Consider the following 24,201-nt stretch of genomic DNA (forward strand, 5'->3'; position numbering starts at 1 on the left):
AAATGTTAGAAGGGATGTGCATGGCAATTATAATGTGTGTGTGTGTGTGCAGGTCAATTTTATAACACACGTAATCACACATTTCCTGTGTAGGACATGGTTTTCATTTTAGCACTTATTATAATAAAATAACAATCATTTTATTTCGTGGTTATTATTAATGTTAAAGAACAAAGGAACTAATAATAACAATGATAATGATAATGATAATAATAATGATAAAAATGATGATAATAATATAATATAAAAATAATAATAATAATAATAATAATATAAATAATAATAATAATAATAATAATAATAATAATAATAATAATAATAATAATAAAGCGCTTTGAGCACGTTTAGTGGATATTGCGCTATATAAAAGCTCAATTTTTTTTCTTCTGAACAAAATTGCGTTATTGATGCTATGCGTTTAGTCAAAAATCAAACAACTCATAACATCCGGCAGCCGGATGTAACACAAAAGCAATGTGTAACCTTAAACGTTTCTAGTCTGATTGATATAATTTTGATTGATCATTTAGTGAGAATGACTCATAAAATGGCTGGCTAAAAACGATAACAGAGAGCTGATTGACGTCAATTTCATTCTATTTTGCCCGTTAACTGTCGTACTCTGGAAAGACATGTATTTAAAAATTTGGCCAGAAAACTCGTCCTTTACATATCGATCGATTCATATGACCCTCATCTTGACAAAAACTCTCAAACCTGGGACCTTAGGAAAACTTCGCGAATTCCCAAGTTTGAGAGATTTTGCCAAGATGAGGGCCATTTAAACCGATCGATATTTGAAGGACGCGTTTTCTGGCCAAATTTTTAAATAAGGGTTTTTCCAGAGTACGACAGAGCTGTGGTGTATCTCTGGGACTACACAATATTATAACTGCTCATATTAATTAAGAGGGTGGGGGGGGGGGGGGGGCATAGAGAATACAGGACTAGAGACGACAACAGGTAGGAAAACGTCATCAAAAGTGGCTAGTGAGAGGTCGAGCGCCGCCATTTTCTTGGATATGAAACCAGGGACGCTGTGCGATTTAATCTCTATATGAATGTCTTTGACTGAGCTCGATTAACCTTGATTTGTGGACGGAAAATAGAAAAAAGGCCAGGTTTATTGTGATAAACCAAATTTGACATATTAAACTACACTTTTACTTGTACATTTAAGACTTGGCTCCAATGATCGGGTTTATATTAATAACTTTAAAAAAATATTATGAATAATCTATAACTCCCTTATTTGTGGGGCGATTTTGTCATTCGTGGTATCAATTTTATTGTAATAAAGAGATAGGAACTTGAGAGTTATTTATTCTGACGCGAAATTATTACTTTTTAATTTTAGCACTAAGAAAAGTAGTTGGTAAATAAATTTGGTACACCTCTTTGATCTACCGCCACCGTCCATTCGTGAAGAATTGTGAATCTCACCGTCGATGTATACGCTATGTTAGAGATATAACACCTTTTTGAGTAGGCCTAAAAGCTAAAATCTAAAAGTAAAAAATATAATTCTGAGGAATTTGAAAGTCACATTGTTGAAATCAGCTTGAAAAAAAAGAAGAACATTGGTCCTTATTTTTTAAAAATCGGTTGAAAACCAACTGTTTTACGAATAAATTTGATTTCAAAAATGGCTTTTGTTTATTTTAGCTTTTTTTAGCAACTTTTTTATTTATCGGCCGATTTTCTTGATTTTTTTTATCATTCTTTATATCTCAATGAGACGAGATCAGTGATATACTTTGTTTGTTTTCAAATGTAACTAGAACATAATTTGACTTTTTTACCTATCAACCCTGCCTGGATAATATATTCAGTAACGTGGTAATTGTGACGCAACTATGCCATGAGCGTCTTTAGATGTTAGCATTGTGACCGTTTAGAGAACAACAAAAGGCGACTGCAGACATCAAAGAGTAGGCTTATATCATCTACTCTCCCATAAAGAATCTGAACACGAGAGGTCGAGCGCCGCCATTTTCTTTACCCAGGGACGATTAGCCACTAAAAAGTGGCTGTTGCCCGGTCTACCTCCTAGTCTGTGGGTGGGGGAGTGGTACTGTGACCCGAAAAGTCCCGGGCTGGAGCCCCGCTTCAGGCACTTTCTTCCTTCTTTTTTTTTTTCTTGGGCAAGATTATCAACCCCCGATTTGCTCACTTTGGACAACATGGGTGATTCCTGTTGACACCAGACATCTTGTTTGATGGGTTATCTATATTCCTTCATGGAATGCCTAGGCGACGGGGCTTCATGGTGTCGTCGCAATAAAGGGCGCATTTTTTTTTAATAAGCAAGACAAGTTGACTCAGCGTAATAAGTTGTCTCGTCTTGTCACAAAAGTCAAGCGATGTTAGGCGTCGTCAGTGGCTGGGTGGGTGACAGTGATCGTGGAAAGTTATGTGTCCCGACATTGTGTCATTGGATAAGGCACTTAACACACTCGACGACTCGGGTGTGAATGAGTATTCTATGTGGCTAAATGCAGTGACGTATATTATTAGAGTATCAGTACATAAAGGACGCCTAACAGGTCATTGGTACTGTATGAAATGGAAATTTGATTCCAGATGGACTGCCTTGGGAAATCAATGAAACCTCCACCCTTTTTCTTTTTCTTTGCCCTATTTCGTTCCTTGTTCCCTTTTTATAGGAAAATGGTCGCATTCTTTATGATACAGCTTTATAAAGAGATTTGGAGGAAACAGTTTTATGACAGTTATTCGAATCTAATACTTTGTCACTTGGGCAGAGATGTCGTGACGTCACACCTTATACAATTCTGGAAAAATGGTTTTATACTTCCAATGCAATTGGAACCAGTTTCAATTGTATTCCTTGTTTTTACATTAGCTGTTCATTTCTATGTCGGTGGCTTGCTGTCGAATCAAAAACTAGAGATGAGCCAATAAGATGGAGAGAAAGATAAAGCGAGAAAATGTGGCTCATATATTATAAGAGAACAAGACAAAACAAACGACGCTTCTTCATATGTCAAATTTTATTCTCTTTGGTCTTCCGGCACTTTCCTAATCACTTCATCTCTTGTTGTTTTCAACATATTTCGTGTTTACTTGAATAAGGGTCAAAGGCCGAAAGGTCGTTTGTTGTGTGTTGTTCCCTTATATGTGACCCTTCGCCTCAAAACAATATTAAGTCGGGTTCGTAAAGATGAAAATTGAATTTATAGCCAGAAATATCAGACTTTTGTTGAGTTTATACGCTTTATTGAGGAGAATGGTCAGAATGGCAACCATATTTTAGGGTGCTAATGCCAACAATTTATATTTTTGACCCGCTTAACATTAAATTCGGCTTTTAAGCATCTGGTTCGCTCCGACATAAAACCGATTTGAGACGATGAGTCACATATATGAGACACATCTTTCTCTCCCTGCTGTCGAATCGTCTGTCTTTGTACAACTTTTGCTCCAAGAACGTCCCTCATACCCCCCCCCCCCCCCCCCCCCCCCCATCGCCTCCAGACGTGATGGACTCGTTCACACACATTGGTCAAGGGAGACAATGCGTGTCATTTTGGAAAGACGATTGCCCAAGGTGATGACGTAACACTTGGCTCCCAGTTTGTTGCCGTTCCCTCACGCACAGACTCTCTCTATCTATCTCTCATACACACTCTCTTTCACACGCACACACCCTCTCTCTCTCTCACACACACACACACACACACTCACACACACTCTCTCTCTCACTCACTCTCTCTCTTTCTCTCTCACTCACTCTCTCTCTCTTTCTTTCTCCCTCTCTCTTTCTCTCTCTCTCTCTCTCTCTCTCTCTCCCCCCACTTTTCCTCCCACTCTCTCTCTCTCACACACACACACTCTCTCTCTCTCACTCTCTCTCTCTCTTTCTCTCCCTCTCTCTCTCTCTCCCCACTTTTCCTCCCACTCTCTCTCTCTCTCTCACACACACACACTCTCTCTCTCTCTTTATCTCCCTCTCTCTCTCTCTCTCTCTCTCTCTCTCTCCCCACTTTTGCTCCCACTCTCTCTCTCACACACACACACACACACACATACAGAGAGAAAAAAAAAAGAAAGAGAGAGAGATAGATAGAGAGAGAGAGAGAGACGTTTTCTGTATCTATCACTCATTCACTCACACTCACTCATTCTCTCTCTCTCATAAAAACACACGCACAAACACACAAACAAACACATACACACACACACACACACAAACTTTAAGTCAGCGAATAGCCTACGTTTTCTAAAAATTTCAACCCAAATTGAATCAAATGTAGATAGGTGTGTTTATGGTGTGTAAATAGTAAATGTGTTTGTGTGTCTGTGCGTGTACTCGAAACGGGTACTTTCATTGTTCTTATTAACAAGTTAGTAATCGTATTCATCCTGCACAGACCATTCGTTACAAGCTACAACCATCGAGTCATGAGCAGAGTCTACTTATTCTTATTGTCACTGGGCATGAGTCGTATTATTTCCTCCATGGTTACGTCACACAAAGGGAGGTGACGTTGTCAAGCAACAGACGTAGCGTGCTCTCCCTGGGCGATTACCTCCCTTTGGCATTCAATTTTATTTTACAGTTTAACATTTTCATGTCCACTCAGGAAGGCTGGAGACGTGATGTGAAGAAAGGTGGGCTGGGGAGGGGAGGGGGGGGGGGGGGAGAGCAAAACAAAATTGGCGGTCAAATTAAAGAAAGGGATACCCACGTTTAAATTTTTTAACAAGAAAAAGGGGGATGGGGGTGTCGCCAGATGACCAAAGTATCGCCAACATTACTATTCTGCCGTCACTACATACTGCCTTACACAGACTACTGTGTTATCTATGCTACCTTACTCTACTACACTACTACTACTACTACTACTACTACTACTACTACTACTACTACTACTACTACTACTACTACTACTACTACTACTACTACTACTACTACTACTACTACTACTACTACTACTACTACTACTAATGATAATAATAATAATAATAATACTAATATAATATTAATAATGATACAATGACTCCAACTACTACTACTAACAGTAATTAAAGTAATATTAATATAATAATAATAATCATCATTACGAAAAATTGGTAGAAATACTAAATTTTGTCTCCAATTTCAGGACTACATGAGCATTTCTAAGTCAATAAAACGTAAAGACAATAAAAGTCGATGCCACATTATATAATATTAAGGATTGTGTTATTGAATCATTGTGAGGGTAAATTCTTGATTTTTTAAAGTTAACTATAGCGACTACAATCTGTATTTCAAAAAAATGTCGAATTTTTACATTTTCAAGTAGGCAGGTGTGTGGTAATCTAACCGTTGGTCAGGATAAACCCTACACAAATGTAACAATCTATCTATCTACGATCCAATCATCAAATCCGAGACAAGGTCCTATAGATAGTATGCGCTTGGCTGAGAAGCTCATAACATTGCCGTCCGGAAGTATTACGGACCAACACACAAAACTGTGTGTATCCATGAACGTTTATAGTCGGGTTAATACAGTTCAGTGAGCATTACTCATAAACGCGGATGGCAAAAAAAAACAATAACAAAGACCTGAGTGACGTCATCTTCGAACTATCTATAATGTAAAGGTCACGTAGATTCTAGACCTCGAAATGTCAATAATCAAAATGTGGATTAGCGATATATAAATAAATATGCTAATCTAATACAAAGACGTTAATCCTAAACCCCTTAGATAATCCATGATAACCTACTTAAAACAATGAGTTATCTAAAACCCGTAACCCTCTCCATAGAGAATACTCCTAGTAGTCTGTAACCCTCTCAGCCTCCATCTCCAACTCCTACACAATGGGGTTTGCCTAACACAGAGATGCATACTTGAAATTTCAAAAATTCGTATTTTCCAAGGGAAAAAAAAATTAAAAATTCACTTTAGATAGCTTTAGAAATAACCAATTTGCCCTCAGCATGGTCCAGATTAGTAGATTGTACAATATTCTGAATATAATAGGTTCTAAGAAGCTAAACTTTAATTGAGCTTAATATAGCGCAATATCCACTAAATGTGCTCAAAGCGCTTTACAAGGGGTCCCTGACCAACAGCAACATTTAACATGTAGGACGGGACATGACGCCTGTTAGGCGATATTACAATTTTTCGGACACAGACAACGCTGTTAACGGCCAGGTACTCATTTTACACCTGAGTACGGTGAGATAATGTGAATAAAGAGCCTTCTCCAAGGACTCAACTATGCGCCGAGCGTGAGGCTCGAAACCTGGACCTTCCGATCCGAAAGCGAGTGTCATACCACTAGACCACATAGCCGCACTTTCCTTTTCAACAAGATTTATTGAGTCAAAGAGACCTATACAGCTCTGTAGCTGGAGCCAAAAATTCGTATTTTTACGAATTAATCGTAGCACTAGGCAGGTCTGACCCAACAACACACACACTCACACTCACATTCGCACAGATTTGTAAACAACGATTTGAACTTGAACTTTAACGTTTATATAGATTGCGCAACGACAACTATAATATGTGATAAAACGCTTTGCAAGAGGTCTCAAGCCAACAGTGACGCTTAACGTGTAGGACGAGGCGTGAAGCCTGGGAGGCTTAACTTACCCTATTATTATTCATTATTTTTCGACAAAGACAAGAAGAAGAAGAAGAAGAAGAAGAAGAAGAAGAAGAAGAAGAAGAAGAAGAAGAAGAAGAAGAAGAAGAAGAAGAAGAAGAAGAAGAAGAAGAAGAAGAAGAAGAAGAAGAAGAAGAAGAAGAAGAAGAAGAAGAAGAAGAAGAAGAAGAAGAAGAAGAAGAAGAAGAAGAAGAAGAGAAAGAAGAAAAAGAAGAAGAATCAGAAGAAGAAGAAGAAGAAGAAGAAAAGAGATAGAAGAGAAGAAGAAGAAGAAGAGAGAAGAAAAGAAGAAGAAGAAGAAGAAGAAGAAGAAGAAGAAGAAGAAAAGAAGAAGAAAAAAGAAGAGAAGAAGAGAAGGAACAAGAAGAGAAAGAAGAAGAAAAGAAAGAAGAAAGAAGAGAGAATATTTCTAAGCGATTTTGGTTGAAACCTCAAAGCGCTTTTGGAAAAAAAACAACAAGAAAACAAGCCGTTACTGCCGGAGGTACTTGGGTTACAAATTTCTGTGTAGGTCAAAAAGTGAGTAAAGCCTTTTCCAAGACTCAATTTACGCCGCAAACCCACCCGACTACTGAACTATGGGATTGCTTAACTCGCCTTTTTGCATGGGATTGTTTCTTTGTTTTTATTTTTTTTTTTTTTTTTTTTTTTTTTTTTTTTGTTTATTTTTGTTTGCTTTTTATGTTTTTGTTTGTTTATTATTTTTTTTTTTTTTTGTTTTTTTTTTTTGTTGTTTCTTTGTTTGCTTTTTATGTTTTTGTTTTTGTTTTCGTATGTTTGTTTATTGTGTTTGTTTTGTATTTTGTTGTTTTAGGAGGTGATTGCGTGTTGTTGTTTTTGTTTTTTGTTTTTGTTTTCGTTTTTTATTGTTATTTGGGGGAGAGGGGGGGGGGGGTGTAAGGGTTTTATGGCGCTTGCGACACATTTAAATTTAGGTAATTTCAGCGCCAGTAAAAACTAAGAAAATGGGATAGTCGGAAAAGTTATAGATTTACAATTGAAAGCACACAGCAAAATGTCATGGAATTGTATCAAAGTGTCTTAAGATATGGGGGCTTAGGATTGTGTCAAAGTTGACGTTTGAGATGGACCGACGTGTACTTATTTGCAGGTCTGATAACCCAAATTATTTTGGGCTCATTGATTGTTGTAATGGAAATTCTCTCAAACCGACGCAAAATGTTGTCCATTACTACAATTTTTTTAAATCAAGCCCATAATTGTGTTCGGTTATCAGACCTGCTTATATGTGTACCTTGATGTGGATCATTTGAATTCGATGACATGACATGAACGGTGCGATTGACGTAGTGGATGAGTGCGCTAACTTTAATCGCCTAAAAACGCTATAGAAATAACTAGTGAGTCCAGAGCCTATTCCTCAACATGAGGTCACTTATGGCAAGAAAGGTATAGATAGTATGCACTTGGCTAAGAAGCTCATAACATTGCCATTCGGAAGTATAACGGACCAGCACACAAAACTGTGTGTATCCATGAACGTTTATAGTCTGGTTAATACAGTTTAGTGAGAATCACTCACAAACGCGGATGGCAAAATACAATAACAAAGGCTTGAGTGACGTCATCTTCATTCTATCTATAATTCAGGGGCGTGGCTATGTTGGTTGATTTGGTGCCTGGCACCGCCGCATCCATCTTTTAAAAATGGATTAAAGCATTAAAAAAAAAAAACTGAGAAATAGTATATACCGCCTCTTACTTTTTTGAGTAAGACTTTTCTTTAATTTGTTTTCTTTCTTTTGTATTTACATAAAATATTAATATAGCATGTTTTAAGTCATTTTCTTCTGATTCTGGCACCACCTTATACTGTACATTCCACGCCACTCAGTTAATGGCCCAGTCTTCTTATTAAAGGGTGTAATAAAAATTTAACAATGCCGCTGATTCGACGTTGGAGGGCGGGGATTCATCTATTTTAGTATAGCTTTACCGGTTTGTTTGTTTGTTGTTGTTTTTGTTTGTTTTTATTTTTTTTTTGGGGGGGGGGGGGATGTTGTTTTTTTCTTGTGATATATACAACAATACAATACATATTCAACCAGATCACAAGGCATAAATTGGAAGAAAATACGCAATTAGTAATGATAACAAATGTATATACATAGTGTATTCAGATTCAAATTGACAGAGGTGTCAATTTAGTATAGTAGATTACGACCATTAAACAAACATTTGTTGTTATGAAATTAATAATTATAAATTTACCGGTATTATGTATATCAATTAGAATGAGATGATGTCAATGTATATAAAATGCAAAAGATGCAGTGATGGAAATAGATTGATAAACCAATAAGTAAATAAATAAATAAATAAATAAATAAATAAATAAATAAATAAATAAAGGCACTTGATGAATGAATAAATAAATAGTTAAATAAATAAAAGATTGCTCAAAAATCGTTCCAATTAACGTAAGCGGTGTTCCATTTCATCAATTCCTTGAACGGCCTCAATAATAATTGTAACAATTGATCCCATCCACAAACATGTCTATTGTAGTAGCTTCTCTATAGAATATTATATCTCATGTGCGGCTATGTGGTCTTGTGGTATGACACTCGCTTTCGGCTCTGAATCACCAATAAACCGATTGGTACAGGACCTCAGTCATCCACCAATCACAACAACACATTTTATCTACTCTCCACATCCAACCATGATCAGCTTTTAATTGTTAATTTAAATCATCTAAAAAAGTAACAAAATTTATTACAACCCACCAACCCAATATATCCTCTAACTGACCAACTGCCCAATTTACCCCCCACCTTCCATGAACGCGTTAGGCAACATTAATATTTCAACCTTATTTCATCCTTTAACAAAAAAAACAAAAAAACAAAAAAAAAAAAATCATCATAACGAAGGAAACAGAAGCAGTTAATGCCAATGCCTTTTTACTGCTACTACTACTGAACATAATAATGAACCTAACAAATAAAATTGTTACTAATTAAGAGGGTCATTAGATAGGATGGCCTGGGTCTAAAAAAAAAAAAAGAAGGTCCTGAGTTCGAGCCTCGCGCTCGGCTCATAGTTGAGTCCTTGGATAAGGCTCTTTACTCACATTCTCTCACCGTACTCAGGTGTAAAATGAGTACCTGGCCTTTAACAGCGTTGTCTTTGTCCGAAAAATTGAAATATCGCCTAACAGAACACTATAGATAGTTCGAAGATGACGTCACTCGGGTCTTTGTTATTGTTTTTTGCCATCCGCGTTTATGAGTAATGTTCACTGAACTGTATTAACCCGACTATAAACGTTCATGGTTACACACAGTTTTGTGTGTTGGTCCGTTATACTTCCGGATGGCAATGTTATGAGCTAATTAGCCAAGCGCATACTATCTATACAATTTTGATCTACTCGTCGAAAGCAAAAACACCGTTCCATCATTGTCTACGCTCTCATTCAATTATTTGTTTGTTGAAAATTTATCATCTTTCAGGAATTGTCCGAAAACTGAGTTGGTCCGTAAGGCTTATTTTTCATGAAGTAGAGATTATGTTGCTTAGATTTTGTTTTTGTATTCATGCTTTTTATGAAGTGTCGTGATTTTTAATTTTGTTGTTTTTAAACATTTTTTTAATTATGTAAAGCGCCGCAGAGCACGATTAACGTGGATGTTTAGGCGCTATATAAATTCATTATTTACCTTTACATTTACGTCATGACGGTCAAATTATAGATAAATTATTACATCTCACTATTTGAAGGAAATGGGTGATGAAAGACTCCATGCCAATTATATAGGGCTGCCTTATTGGAATTTAAAAAAAAACTGTAGACTAGTTTTCAATGGAAAAAAAAAAGATAAAGTCACTTTAAATAGCCTTAGAAATAAATAATTTGCCTTCAGGAAGATCCTAAATATAGATTCTAAGCATCAATCTTTCCTTTTCAACAAGATTTATTGAGTCAAAGAAGCGAATGCAGTCTTGTGGCTGGAGCTCCAGTAGTCAGGCCTTTATCAATAATGACAACTGACTAGGCCATTTATATGTGTCAGTGCATGACATAATCAGTCGGAAGGTGAAAAATTTGGATTTGCATTTTTTAAAAACATTTCTGAAAGAATATGCTCTCCAGAGCATTTTAATCTTTATTTGAAGTAAATTGCTAATTTTTCATGAAGTTATAGTCAGGTGTATGGGAAATGTATCCAGCAACTATTCCCAAATTTCATACGTTTTCAAATTGACTAGCTGTAAAAAAATATTTAGAAGTGAAATAAAGCTTTGATACTTCCCGAAGATTTACAAAAAGTGTTGATTTAATCATTTATGACAAGAAATCATTTTTGATAAAATTTGACCTTCTACTTCTAACTAAACTTGGCAATATCTCAGTTCAAACATTTTCACCATCCGACTGATTACGTCATTCACTGTAACATATATATCAATATCCGCAGAATGTGCGCATTAGTAACATCTAGACATGTAGGACGAGACTCGGCGCCTGAGAGGCGATATTATATTTTTTTTTCCGACAGAGACAACATTGCTAACGACCAGGTACTCGTTTTCACCTTAGTGCGACGAGAAAATGTGAGTAAAAAGACTTTTCCATGGATTCAACTATGCACTTCTCAAAGCAAGACTCGAACCCTGAATCTTCCGATCTAGCGGCGAGTGTCATACCACAAGACCACATAGCCGAACGCAAGCCCCGATTGATTTAACTCACTCAACCCTAACACCGACTATATCCGTAGTTTACCCGGGTTTCTTTTACCCCGTGCCTATTTATTACATTTTTCTGAGACAAATTATGGAGGAGGAGACAACTTATATCAACGCTAACGTTATTAGTTTTTGCATGTTAATGATAGTTGAATAAAACTATCTATGTACATGCTCATTTTTAATACATTTTTTCCAATTTTGAAATGTAGCAAAAATCTCTCTCTAGTATTGAGTGAGTTAACGTTGTTGTCATGGAGGTAGTGTTGCGTTAGTTTGAATATATTTCCATGACAACAGCAGTGAGCCCATAAGAATTTGGGTTATCAGACCAGCAAGTCAGTGCATCTCGGTGACCCCCAAATATTTGAATTGTACCTTGGCTCTTGTTCAACCTTTTTTTTTTCCTTACTTAGATAACCATTTATGTCATAATTTTTTTTTTTTTTTAATTATTTTTTTAAAATGTTTGTTGATGATCGACGCCACAGGACGTCCATCGTTGGGGTTACTTGTTAGCCCCAGCAACTTATAAATATAACCTATTGTCTTGATTAGCCCCATGGCCGACTATAGTTACGTCATGATTAGCCCCCATACCCTCTCTCGTATGTTTTGGGGTAACGGATAGCACGTGGACACCACCGGCCACCGACTCTGGTCCCAAAGCCTGCCTTTCGTTTTGAAACCACGTGCAGTGCCTAATATTGTCAGTTTGGCGTTTCTAATATTATTTACCAAATTCATAACACGTTTTTGGGGGTTGTTTAATTGTTTGTTTATGTTTTCATCTCTTTAGGATTTGGGATTGGCATTTCTGTATTTTTAAATTCTATATATTTATTTATTAAAATATTTATTTTATTACAAATCACTTAATTCCACCAGTTTAACAGACCAATAATAAACATTTTCTATAGCGCCTTTCGTCGAAACCTCATAGCGCTTTAAAAGAAAGAAAGAAAGAAAGAAAGAAAGAAAGAAAGAAAGAAAGAAAGAAAAGGAAATTGTTTACCCAGGTAACAATAATGTTGCAAGTCCAATTCAACCAAAATCAACACATTAAGTGCATAAAATGAGCATCAAAACACCATCAATGCAAAAGTCACATACAATACATTTAAAATTCAATTAAGTAAATATTTCCTGAAAAGATGTGTTTTCAGGGCTTTTTTTGAAAATGTCTTTTGAGTTCGAAAATCTCACAGATTGAGGGAGATCATTCCAAATCGTGGGTCCGAATTTAATAAGAGACCTATTGCCAAAGTATTTAAGTTTAATTTCGGGATGTGCTAACAATTTTGAATCGTGGGATCTAAGATTTCTCAGAGGTATGTATGGTTGGAGTAAGTGTTGAATGTAAAGAGGGACAGAAGACTCAAATACACCAAAGGAGACAAGGGCTATTTTAATGCAATGCACAATAGCGACACAAAATATACTTCATTTTACAACTAAACTTGACAAGACAAAGTGAATAAAATAAAAACATTTATTTCCAATTTTATTGCATTTTTTTTATTAAAAAAAAACAAAAAAACAAAAACAGAAAAAAGAACAAACAAGCAAACAAAACAAAACAAAACACTTTCAGACGTTTTGGCATTTTTCCACAAATTGTTTAGCGTTTATGCAAAACAAAATCTGGCAATCTGGACACCTGGGGAAGGGGAGAGCCAAGACAAAGAACGAAGACCTACATCACCAGTTGAAATCGGAGAACAATTAAAATTAAATCCTGCACCCGTCCACTCCCACCCACCCACCCCTCCCTCCCTGCAAACGCACACACGGACACACTAACACAAACACACGCTAATGCGGAGTCCTGTCCAGCGCCCACTCGTTAGAGAGTTTGAATGACCAGTGTCCACCCGCTTTTAATTTTAATCCATCATCCGAATCTTGCATTCTGCAGAAAGACGTTAAATTAGTAGCACGTGTGTTGAGCACTTTGTGAGTGGTTTTTTTTTTAATTCTCAAATTTTCGAACAAGGATTTTCTCTTCTTAAATTGGCCTGGATTTATAGTGTTATTTATCGTGGCGCATCTTTATTCTAGAATAAAGAGAAAAAAAATAATCTTTGTTATTGTCTCCAATTGGTGATCATCTTCTACTTCTAGGTTCCATGCCTGGTCCAGGCTTCGGATACTGCATGAATTATCTCTCTCCATTCCTCCCTGTCTCTTGCTTTTTCAAACAGCTCTTGGATTGTTAGGTTGGTGAAGCCCTTCAGTTGGTCTATGAGTGTTTTTCTTTGTCTCCCCCGGGCGCGTTTACCAGGTATTTTTCCACAACTTGCCAGGTATTCATTCTTATCTTTCCTTACTATGTGTCCGAAAAAGGATAGTTGTCGATCCACTATTAAGGGCATTAGTTTCCTTTGTTGGTATGTTTGTTTTAGCCTTCTTCGTTCGTTTTGTGTGCGGTATACGATATTCTCTGCATCCTTCTCAAGCACCACATTTCAAAAGCTTCAATGTTCTTTTGTGTTTCTGCATTTGTAGTCCAGCTTTCGCATCCGTATAACAAGATTGGCCACACGTAGCACTTCAAGACTCGGAATCTAATCCCGAACGACATCTGTTTGTTTTTCAAAATGTTTCCCAGGTCCATGAAGGCCTGTTTGGCTTGAGTTATTCTTGCTCGTATGTCTCGGTTACATCTTCCATCTGTTGTCACTATTGAACCTAGGTATTTAAAACTTTCTACGTTGGTAAGCTGCTCGCCGTGAATCGTTATATTGCAGGTGTTGTTGTTTTCGGGGTTTTTCTGTATTACCATGCATTCTGTTTTGGTGATATTCACTTCCATTCCCTTGGCTTCACTATCTACTACCACTTTGTCAACAATCTTTTGAAGTTGGATTTCTGATGTTGCAATGAGTACCGTATCGTCTGCGTATCTTATATTATTTATGTTATGACCTCCTACTTTTATTCCCTCCATATTATTTATGCCCCTCATGATTGTTTCTTGGTATAGATTAAACAGATCTGGTGAGGCAACACACCCTTGACGGACTCCTTTCTTAATAGGAATGGAATTTCCTGTAGAGTTTCCGATTTTGATAGATGCCTGCTGGGTGTAGTATAGTGTTTGCATGAGTCTGAGGTCTTTCTCATCAGCGCCAATGGAGTGCAGTTGTTTTAGTATTTCTTCGTGGCGTACTCTATCAAAAGCTTTTTTGTAGTCGACAAAACAGAGGTATAGTGGGGTCTGAACCTGTATAGCTCTTTCACTTAAAACACGGAGGAGGTATATTGCGTTCCTTGTCCCTCTGTCAGGTTGGAATCCATATTGTTCTTCTGCGATTTCGGGGTTAATCTTATTCCTTAGCCTGTTGATAATTATACGCAACAGTATTTTGTTGATGTGACTTATTAAACTTATAGTTCTAAAATTTTCGCATCTGACTGACCTGCTTTCTTTGGTATTGCTATGAAAATAGAGTTACAGAGATCTTCTGGAATTTTCCCAGTATTGTATATATTGTTGAATAATATGTGAAGTTCATCAATTGCTAATCTCCTAGGCTTTTTAATACCTCTACAGATATTTCATCAGGGCCTGTTGCTTTACCATCCTTCATTCGTTCCATGGCATGTTCAATTTCACTTTTGGTGATGTTTGGTCCGCTTAATGGTTCTTTGAATTTCAGTGGTGGTTCATTTCTATTTGGATCATTGTACAGTTCGCCTATGTATTCTACCCATCGGCTTTCTATATGTTGTTCGTCAAATAGCAGTTCCCCTTGTTTGTTATTATGTAAAATTGATAAAGTTAAAGATCAAATTTATAGCCAAAAATTATCAAGCTTATAATTTCTCTCTTATTCTTATTTGCATTGCAGCGTGGATTTGTAATGTTTTGTGGTGTTATTTAATAGTATTAGAGAGCGAAAAATTAATTATCTATTGTTATTAACTCCAATACCAAACGATAAATTGGTGATTTTGTTGCTAAAATATCAAATTTATAACCAAAAATATGAAACTCGGGATTTTCTTTCTTATCTATATTTATATGGCCTGAATTTTTATTTTAGTGTTTTGTGGCGTGCCTTTATTTTAGAGATAATATAATAAAGATAATATTTGATAATAGTAATAGCAATAATAATTTTAATAATAATAACCACAAACTATTAATCGTTTCTTTTTTTAAAGTAGAATTGGGGATCCAGATTGTTCAGTACGGCTAATCTTATATGTTTATCATTGTGCACGGAATTATTGGGAAATTATAAAACTAAACCTATTGATACTAATAACTATTAATACTAATAATAATAATAATAATAATAACAACAATAATGATAATACTAATTACAAGAATATTAATCCTCCCCCCCCCCCCCCTTCCGCTTTAAAAGTTCTATTACTATAATTTAAATTTTGGACAACCAAAGTTACCTACTACTGCGCGCATTTCGTCAGACCGCCCACTGCCTCCCTCTTCTTGTGTCGTCATTGTTAGTAACAACAAAGAAAGAGGGTTATTATACAACACTGGATTAAGTAAGGGGCCGCTAATGTAATCGTTACAACATCATGCCTCACCCCCCCCCCCCCCCCCCAATTCTCAATAGCCTCTCTAGTACACACACACACACACACACTTGTTAGAATGGCCATTGTCCACGGCGATGGTGTAGGGTATCGAAATCTGTCATCATGCAATCTGGACATTGTCATTGACTTTTGATGCACGTGTGTTGCAAACACGATTTGGCTCCATATCTATTTGACTCCCACGATGTGAGGGTTTTCTCCACTTAGTTCTGAGATGCGTATTCCTCCATGTATTTATCATTTAAAAACGTTTTTCTGAATTTGTTAATACTAATGGCTAAGCTCGGGTATAATTATACGGTAATCCAGCTTCATTTAGCAGTCCCACAATCTGACTTACCGGCTTCGTTGATTTGTCTATTCTGGTTTCTTGCTGGATTGTTCTGGTTATCAATAATAGGTCACGCCACGTGGTTCGATAGGACTTGAGATCGTGACTTACCGGCTTCGTTGATTTGTCTATTCTGGATTGTTCTTTCGTATGAAGGGTTCTAGGTTTATATCACATCAATAATAGGTCACGCCACGTGGTTCGATAGGGCTTGCGTTCATGAGAGTTCTTTGTACATTTTGAATCAATCTAAAATAAGTCATCCAATTATTTTGTTTAGCTTTAGGGTACGAACTACAAATAATTCTGTCCGCTCAGCATATTAAAGACATTGTCAAGTTATCGATAATTGGATACACCACGTGGTTCGCTACTGCTGTTGAGATTATACTTCTTTTTAAATTTTGATAGGTATCACTATCACTAGCTCGCTAAAAATTATTCACTTGATTATTCAATGGGGCAAGCTTGTTACGGATGTTTTAAGCGCTAAAATTGTGTTTGTTGGGGAGGGGGTTGTTTTGTTTTGCTTTTTGTTTTTTGGTTACGAATTCAATTATTTGTATGTTCTAATTAGTATCTGCACATGCCAAGTAACGATCTATTTCTGTCAATCTAATTTTTTAGTGGACAGGGATTTAAAGCCTTGTTTCATTGACTCGACAACTGTACCTTATATTGAAGACATTGTATTTGTAGCATGAGTTTGCTCCGTTGCCGTTTTCGTGGGTATCTGAGCATAGCATGAGATTCAATTAACAGATTCCATTTGTTGTTTGCATCTGGAAACTGGAGACACCAGTGTTTTGTGTTTTTCTTCAAATAAGTCGAATTATGGCCAATGATTTCAACGGCAATTATAATTTCAACTATAACAACACTTACAACAGTTTCAACAGTCCTCGTTTCAATAGTGTAAACCGCTACCAGTTTAACGGTCACCCCCAGAATCGTCATCCCTTCCCACGAGGAGACTCCTTTGGCTTTGGCTTCCCGCAATTCGTTTATCCGCTCCAGCAGGACCAGGTAAGGCAGCCGCTGGGAGGAGCGCCATTCACACAGCCGCCTCCGCAGCAGCAACAGTATTCCCAGGATGGAAGTGGACTGGACGGCCTTCATCATCCCGTTCCTCAGACTTTTCTGCCAAGTCCTGGCAGTCATGACCATCATTTGTCGTTCTGGGGAGGACACCAATTTGAGGGACCACGTTTTCTCGCCCCTGTTCCACAGGAGGCTGGAAATGCGTTATCGGCTCCAGGTTGGCTTTACACGCCGGATGGGACTGCCATTCCCGTCTTTCCGGGTGCAGGTGAGATATATTTTATTTTCTTTTTTTAAAGAGTTGTTTGTTTTTTTTTTTAATCAATTTTATTTTTGTACGTTTTTACTGTTTCATTGGAGTCTTATCGAAATCGTTCCCATCGACGAGAACGAGAAAAAAGATATCCGGATGTAGCCTTCTTACATCACATCTCGACTATGCATCTCGACCCATGAACGAGATCTCGGTAGTGCCGATGCTGCATATCTTCGAGAGCATTCATAACAGCGGCATTCCTTCAATGGATACGGTTGACCGAAAGTGACGCGTGGTTGTGTAACACCAAAGCCATGTGGCTTGGACCACGAGGTTTTGTAATGGTTACGTCACTGTCTCAACGCTCGTGAATTGTTTAGTAGGGTTGACCGAAAGTGACGCGTGGTTGTGTAACACCGAAGCCATGTGGCCTGGACCACGAGGTTTTGTATTTAATGGTTACGTCACTGTCTCAACGCTCGTGAATTTTTTAGTAAGGCTGGACTCGTGATCTAAAAACGAAATGTGTGTTTTAAACTCTTTTGAATCAAACGATAACATCGACGTGTTCGTCTCATTGAAATGTGAACAATGATATAAAAATCAAGAAAATCGGCCGATGAATAAAAAAGTTGTTTTAAAAAGCTAAAATAAAGAAAATCAATTTTATAAATCAAATTTATTCGTAAAACAGTTGGTTTTCAACCGATTTATCTGAAATAACTAACCAATGTTCTTCTAGTTTCAAGTTGATTTCAACAATGTGACTTTCAAATTCCTCAGATCTGTATTTTTTACTTTTAGATTTTAGCTCTATTAAACCTACTCAAAAAAGGTGTTACACTTTTTGCATAACAATAGCGTAATACATGGAGGGCGAGTAGGTCTTTGTTTCGGCCGGCCGGTTAGAGGGGACGCTCTACTCACAATGCTACACGCATAAAGACGATGGCGTGTGTTCTCTTACGCGAGGCCTTATTTATATAAATATATATATGTGTGTGTGTTTGTTTGTATACCTCAGCGCTTAGGGTATGGTGTCTCGGGGTTATAGCGCTGTATATAAGTTTCTACCTATCTATTATTATTATTATTATTATTATTATTATATTATTATTATTATTATATTATTATTATTATTATTATTATTATTATTATTATTATTATTATTATTATTATTATTATTATTATTATTATTATTATTATTATTATTATTATTATTATTATTATTATTATTATTATTATTATTATGATTTTTCTTATTATTATTATTATTATTATTATTATTATTATTATTATTATTATTATTATTATTATTATTATTATTATTATTATCTCTCTCTCTTGATAATGATATTATTATTATTTTTGTTATTTATGTGACCCTCCGCCCCGAACGGGAGAGAGGGAGAGAGACTGCTTTTATGGGCCTTGTAGAAGGCGGGAGCTAAATAGAATAAAGATATAAATATGTGTGTGTGTGTGTGTGTTTATGTGTGTTTGTATGTGTGAAAGAAACACGAGGGAGACAGAGAGAGAGAGAGAGAGAGAGAGAGAGAGAGAGAGAGAGAGAGTGCGAGGCTGGTAGACAAAGAAAGGGGAAAAAGGAGAGAGGGGGTGGAGCAAAGAATAGGTAGTGATACGAGTAGTATGAGAAAGCTCTTCGTTTCAAAAGAAGTCAAAGTCAATCAATGGGAAACATATTGACCAATGAGATCGCAATTTAAAAAACGGGACTGGTCAAATGATTTGTTGCATTGTTTCCATTTTGAGTCAGATGACAGCTTGAAGAGGAGGGGGTGGGGCTTAATTTGTAATGACTTACATGAAATCGTATAATTGAATCTTCTTGTTTGAGCTGCAACCTCGAGTTAATTAGGACCTGCCACTCGTTATCACAACACCTTGTGGTCAATTGTCATCTATTAAACTCTCCTCCCCTTTTTCTTTTGGTTCACTCCCATTGTTTATTGACTCAAAGACCCCACCCTCCCTCCCATTCCCAATGAATACACGATAAAACGAACCTCTCTCACTCTCTCTCTTATTTATTTATTTATTTGTTTTTTAAAATATATCTCTCTCCATCCATCTCTCTCGCTCTCTGTTTGTTACTGACTTTCTCTCTCTCTCTCTCTCTCTCTCTCTCTCTCTCTCTCTCTCTCTCTCTCTCTCTCTCTCTCTCTCTCATGTAAACAATTACGCGTAGAAAGTTACAGTGCTCTTAGTCTTAGTGCAAGGGAAGTAACCGTGGATGGTAAATGCGTGACGTCATCGGCATATTCTCAATAGATAGTATGCAGATAACGTCACTCAGGCCTTTGTTATTGTTTTTGCCATCCGCGTTTGTGAGTTGTTCTCACTAAACTGTATTAACCTGACTATAAACGTTCATGGTTACACAGAGTTTGTGTGTTGGTCCGTTATACTTCCGGATGGCAATGTTGTGAACTCCTTGGCCAAGCGCATTCTATCTATAATTACATCCCTTTTCTGGGGTCCATCGTTAGGGCGTACGCAGATTAAAGGGCGGTACCCGTTGTTATTGTGTTTTTTAAAATTCGTTTTTTTGTTTTGACATTGTTGATTTTCTTTTTATCGTTAACATTATTATTAATAATGTTGTTAGCCTGCAGACGACGCCATGCAATGCTGGCCTGTGCGTCTCGAAACGAAAACGGAACTTGATAATGGGAGATAACTCTCTTCTTGTGCAGTGTTAAATCTCTTTTACGCAGTTCCGTCCCTTTTGCCGCTGACTGACGGTGCACCGTTTCACCTTTTGGCAAGCGATCAGTTCCTTTGTCTTGATGTTGCATAGACAGTTCTGGAATTTTTGTCTTCTTTTAAGAGTCAAATTAATTGTGGCCTCTTTTTATTTAAAAAAAATGAGCTTTTATATAGCGCAATATCCACTAAACGTGCTCAAAGAGCTTTACAGCAGCAGCATTTAGCTTCTTGAACGGGGCATGACGCATGTTAGGCGATATTACAAATTTTCGGACAGAGACAACAGCGTTAACGGCCAGGTACTCATTTTTCACCTGAGTACGGTGAGAGAATCTGAGTAAAGAGCCTTCTCCAAGGACTCAACTACACTATGCGCCGATCGAGACTCGAACTCAGGGTCTTCCAATCCGAATGCGAGTGTTATACCATTAGAACACATAGCCGCACATTAACAAACTGTTTAGGCTGCGGTTTGGGTTTTATATTGATTCGAAAGTGCGGCTATGTGGTCTTGTGGTATGGCACTCGCTTTCGGATCGGAAGGTCTTGGGTTCGAACCTTGCTCAGCGCATTGCTGAGACCTTGGAAAAGGCTCTTTACTCACGTTCTCTCACCGTACTCCGGTGTATGAGTACCTGACCGCAGGCAACGTTGTGTCTGTCGGAAAAAAAAATTAACAGACGTAATGTCTCGTTCTACCTATTACGGGTTGTTGATCAGGGACCCATTGTAAAGCGTTTTGAGCACGTTAAGTAGATATTGCCCTATATATAATCTCAAGTTTCTTAAGTGCAGGAATTTCCAGCCATCTTTTCACTCCACCGGAACCATATTTCCGTTCCAAACACGTCTGTTGGTGTTACGCATCCTTTCTCTATTCTTGATTAGGCTATCCTTCACTGCCTGCAGCCAGGTACCTATTCGTGTCAGAGTCTAGTTTGGTAAATGGACCTATTTAGTGTCAAGACCGCACACCAATGGCATGGATCTACCGTTGTCATTTATATCAGGACACTGATAGCGCCATCATTATTTTTGTTTTTGTTTTGTTGTCGTAATATCAACTTGCTTTATTGGTCTTCTATTATAGTATGACTTCCAATTAGTCAAATTTATTATTATTATTATTATCATTATTATTATTATTATTATTATTATTATTATTATTATTATTATTATTATTATTATTATTATTATTATTATTATTATTTTTATTTTTACTATTATTATTATTATTATTATTATTATTTTTTTTTTTTTTTTTTTTTTTCTTTTTTCTTACTGTCGTCGTCATCCTCAATAGTTTTGTTTTTGTGCTTTTTTGGCTTTGTCATCGTGACATTTTTTTTCGCTTGTCATCGTGACTTTTCGTCACTGAAATTTAAATGATCAAGCAGGGCTGATAACCCTTATGGACTCATTGTTGTCATGGAAATCTCAAAACACAAGGACGCAAAATATTGCTCTTTACCACAATGTTAAACTAGGCCCTTAAGTGGTTTCGGATGTCAGACCTGCTTATACGTTCCTGATTTTTATAATTAGACTTTATTGATGAAATACAAATACTTTAAAAATAATACATTATGATTTTTATATTTTGTTGTTCAAGTTGTTTTTTGTGAAGGAGATGTATGATTTTCTTTTTTTTTTCCCGACGATAACCAATTTCTTCAATTCAGTTCAAACTCTAGTTTTAATGCAATAGTAGTGATTTCTTGTGACAAAAGCTAGAAATTCCCAATTTTTTACTTGACCTATTACCATTTTGAGACAATAACTTTCACATTGTTCCGAACCTTGAAAAAGCTCCAGAAGGGGGGGGGGGGGGGGAGATCGTTAATGTCCTTATTCGTGCTCAAAACGCTTTGTGTGCAGCCCAAAAACATTACAAAAGGTGTAGAACAAGACATGAGGCGGCTAACCGTTATTGTTATTCCCTCTTCCCCCATTTCAACAGGACATTGCTGCGAACAGTACAAACATGCATTCATTTTAACCTGAGTATGTTGAGATAAAGTAAGTAAATAAAGAACATTTTCCAAGAACATAATTTAACTCGCAGGACTCCAACCAGGGAGGCTACGGGTCGCGAGCAATATGTCAGCTGACAAAAATAAAGTTGGTTATTCTGCAATTTGAGTTCGTCTAATTCGGATTTACATTGTGCGTTTGTTTAGTGTTGTCAGATCTGGAACTCCGTCCCGCAGAGAAGAACACGGTGTGGCACAGACGTGTACTTACGTTGACACGACAAGTGGCGATTATAATTTTGATGAGAGAAAGGCCGTAACATGGTTTGGTAAATACATTATGACGTCATCAAAGGTTCTATTCTGCCCGTAATAGTTGGAGAACGTTTGTTCATTATTCTCTCACTACCGTCTCACCTCTGAGTCGGGCTATGTGGTCCTGTGTTCGAGCACATAGTTGAGTCCTTGGAAAAGGCTCTTTCCTCACTTTCTCTCACCGTCCTCCGAAAAAATTATAATATCGCCTTACAGGCTGTCGGACAGGGACCCCCTGTAAAGCACTATATAAAAGCTCAATTTTGATTTAAGAGAGAGTAGAGCTGACCCAGGGTTCTCTATTCATCTCCATAGGCCATGGTCAGCGTGAACAGACATGTAAGACCTTCTTGGCCACGGTTGTAACAATGAAAATAATGCTTTGATTTTTACCGTATTTGGGTCCGTCAATCATACATTTCTTTTTTGTGTCACTAAGCGGTAATTTTGTGGAGTGAAGCCCCAAGTCGAGGCTCGCTTTATTTTACGTGTTTATTACTAATCATCTTATATATAAATGCATCATTCTGTCCACTTGATGTTTTAATCGCAATAATATTACATAGGTTTGTCTTTATATAGTTTTTTGTTGTTGTCTATTTATAAGCGAGGGTATTTCCCATCTCCCGCCGAATCCACAGTTTGTTGTGCCCTGAAATCAAGGGGCAAGACGAGTTCTGTTTTCAAGAAAATAGTTCAGGACTAATTCTATTATTTAGTTCTACACTTGTCGGTTTTTGCAATATTTTCCCCACGACATACTTCAAAACCTAGTCAACAATCTCAGTAAAGGATAAGATGAATAAGACATATTATATGGCATACAGATTTTTCAGTATGCAAATGAGGTCCTGATTATCGTTCTGTGCTATTTTTAGAAACAAGTTTTTCTCTATTTTTTTTGGGTAGGAATGGGACCATTCTTCATCATTTTGTTGTGTTATTGCCTCAAAGATAATTCAATATCAATGGGGTGTGTATAATTCGTCTTTCCAAGTAAAAACTGAGTTTTGATATCAACTCCTTGTCTAAGGGCTAGTCTTGTCGTCAAGTATGGTTTCGTTATGATTTATTATTATAACTTTTTTAGTCTTTCCAAAGCATAACGCGGTTATTGATTTGTTTCACATCTTTCTCAAACAAAAATGTTTTCTTCGAAAATCAGAATTTATTTGAGGCAATGGAAAGGAATAAAATCAAGTCCATGACGACCACCCGTTGTTTATGTTTTGACTTCCCCATAGACACGTCGGTGTAACGACACATTCCGCCAACTTGGCCTAACTACATCGACCTTTTGAACATACCTATAATGTTTCCGGTACGGTTTCCATGTGACCTCTTCGTCTCGTCGAGACCCATCGACTTGTCTGGATTATGATGGCCAACTGAAGAAAACTTTCTTGTTCTGTGCTTTTAAATATTAATTTTCCCCTGTGTTTTTGGACATTATATTTCCACAATTCTGGCTTGTTCAAGGTGAGCAGAGGTGTTGGATTAATGATGTCTCCTTCATTCCCTAAACGTTAAGTTTGCACACCGAATGAAGGTGACATTCTTCCTTCTTTTCACACACCAACACACACCCTCGCAAGTGAAATTCCCGTTGCGTTGTTCAGATTTGTTTC

The 24,201-nt window shown here is 37.0% G+C and overlaps 1 protein-coding gene across 4 annotated transcripts in view; it reads left to right on the top strand.

The window, feature by feature from the left end:
• The first annotated feature begins 17,012 nt into the window (after positions 1–17,012).
• The window catches only part of LOC144958503 (uncharacterized), a 55,457-nt gene continuing 48,268 nt past the window's right edge, over positions 17,013–24,201 (top strand). For 2 of the 4 annotated variants that reach the window (XM_078890516.1, XM_078890517.1), the window contains exon 1: positions 17,013–17,567. In XM_078890516.1, coding sequence (XP_078746642.1) covers positions 17,093–17,567 — 475 coding nt within the window. In that variant the 5' untranslated portion in view covers positions 17,013–17,092. Of the gene's footprint in view, positions 17,568–23,813; positions 24,053–24,201 lie in introns of those variants that run through there. The other 2 variants (XM_078890520.1, XM_078890518.1) reach the window with 2 other exon arrangements.

This window comes from Berghia stephanieae, chromosome 13 (genome assembly GCF_034508935.2).
Source record: "Berghia stephanieae isolate SIO BIC M18660-M18661 chromosome 13, UCSD_Bste_1.3, whole genome shotgun sequence".
Taxonomy (NCBI): domain Eukaryota; kingdom Metazoa; phylum Mollusca; class Gastropoda; order Nudibranchia; family Aeolidiidae; genus Berghia; species Berghia stephanieae.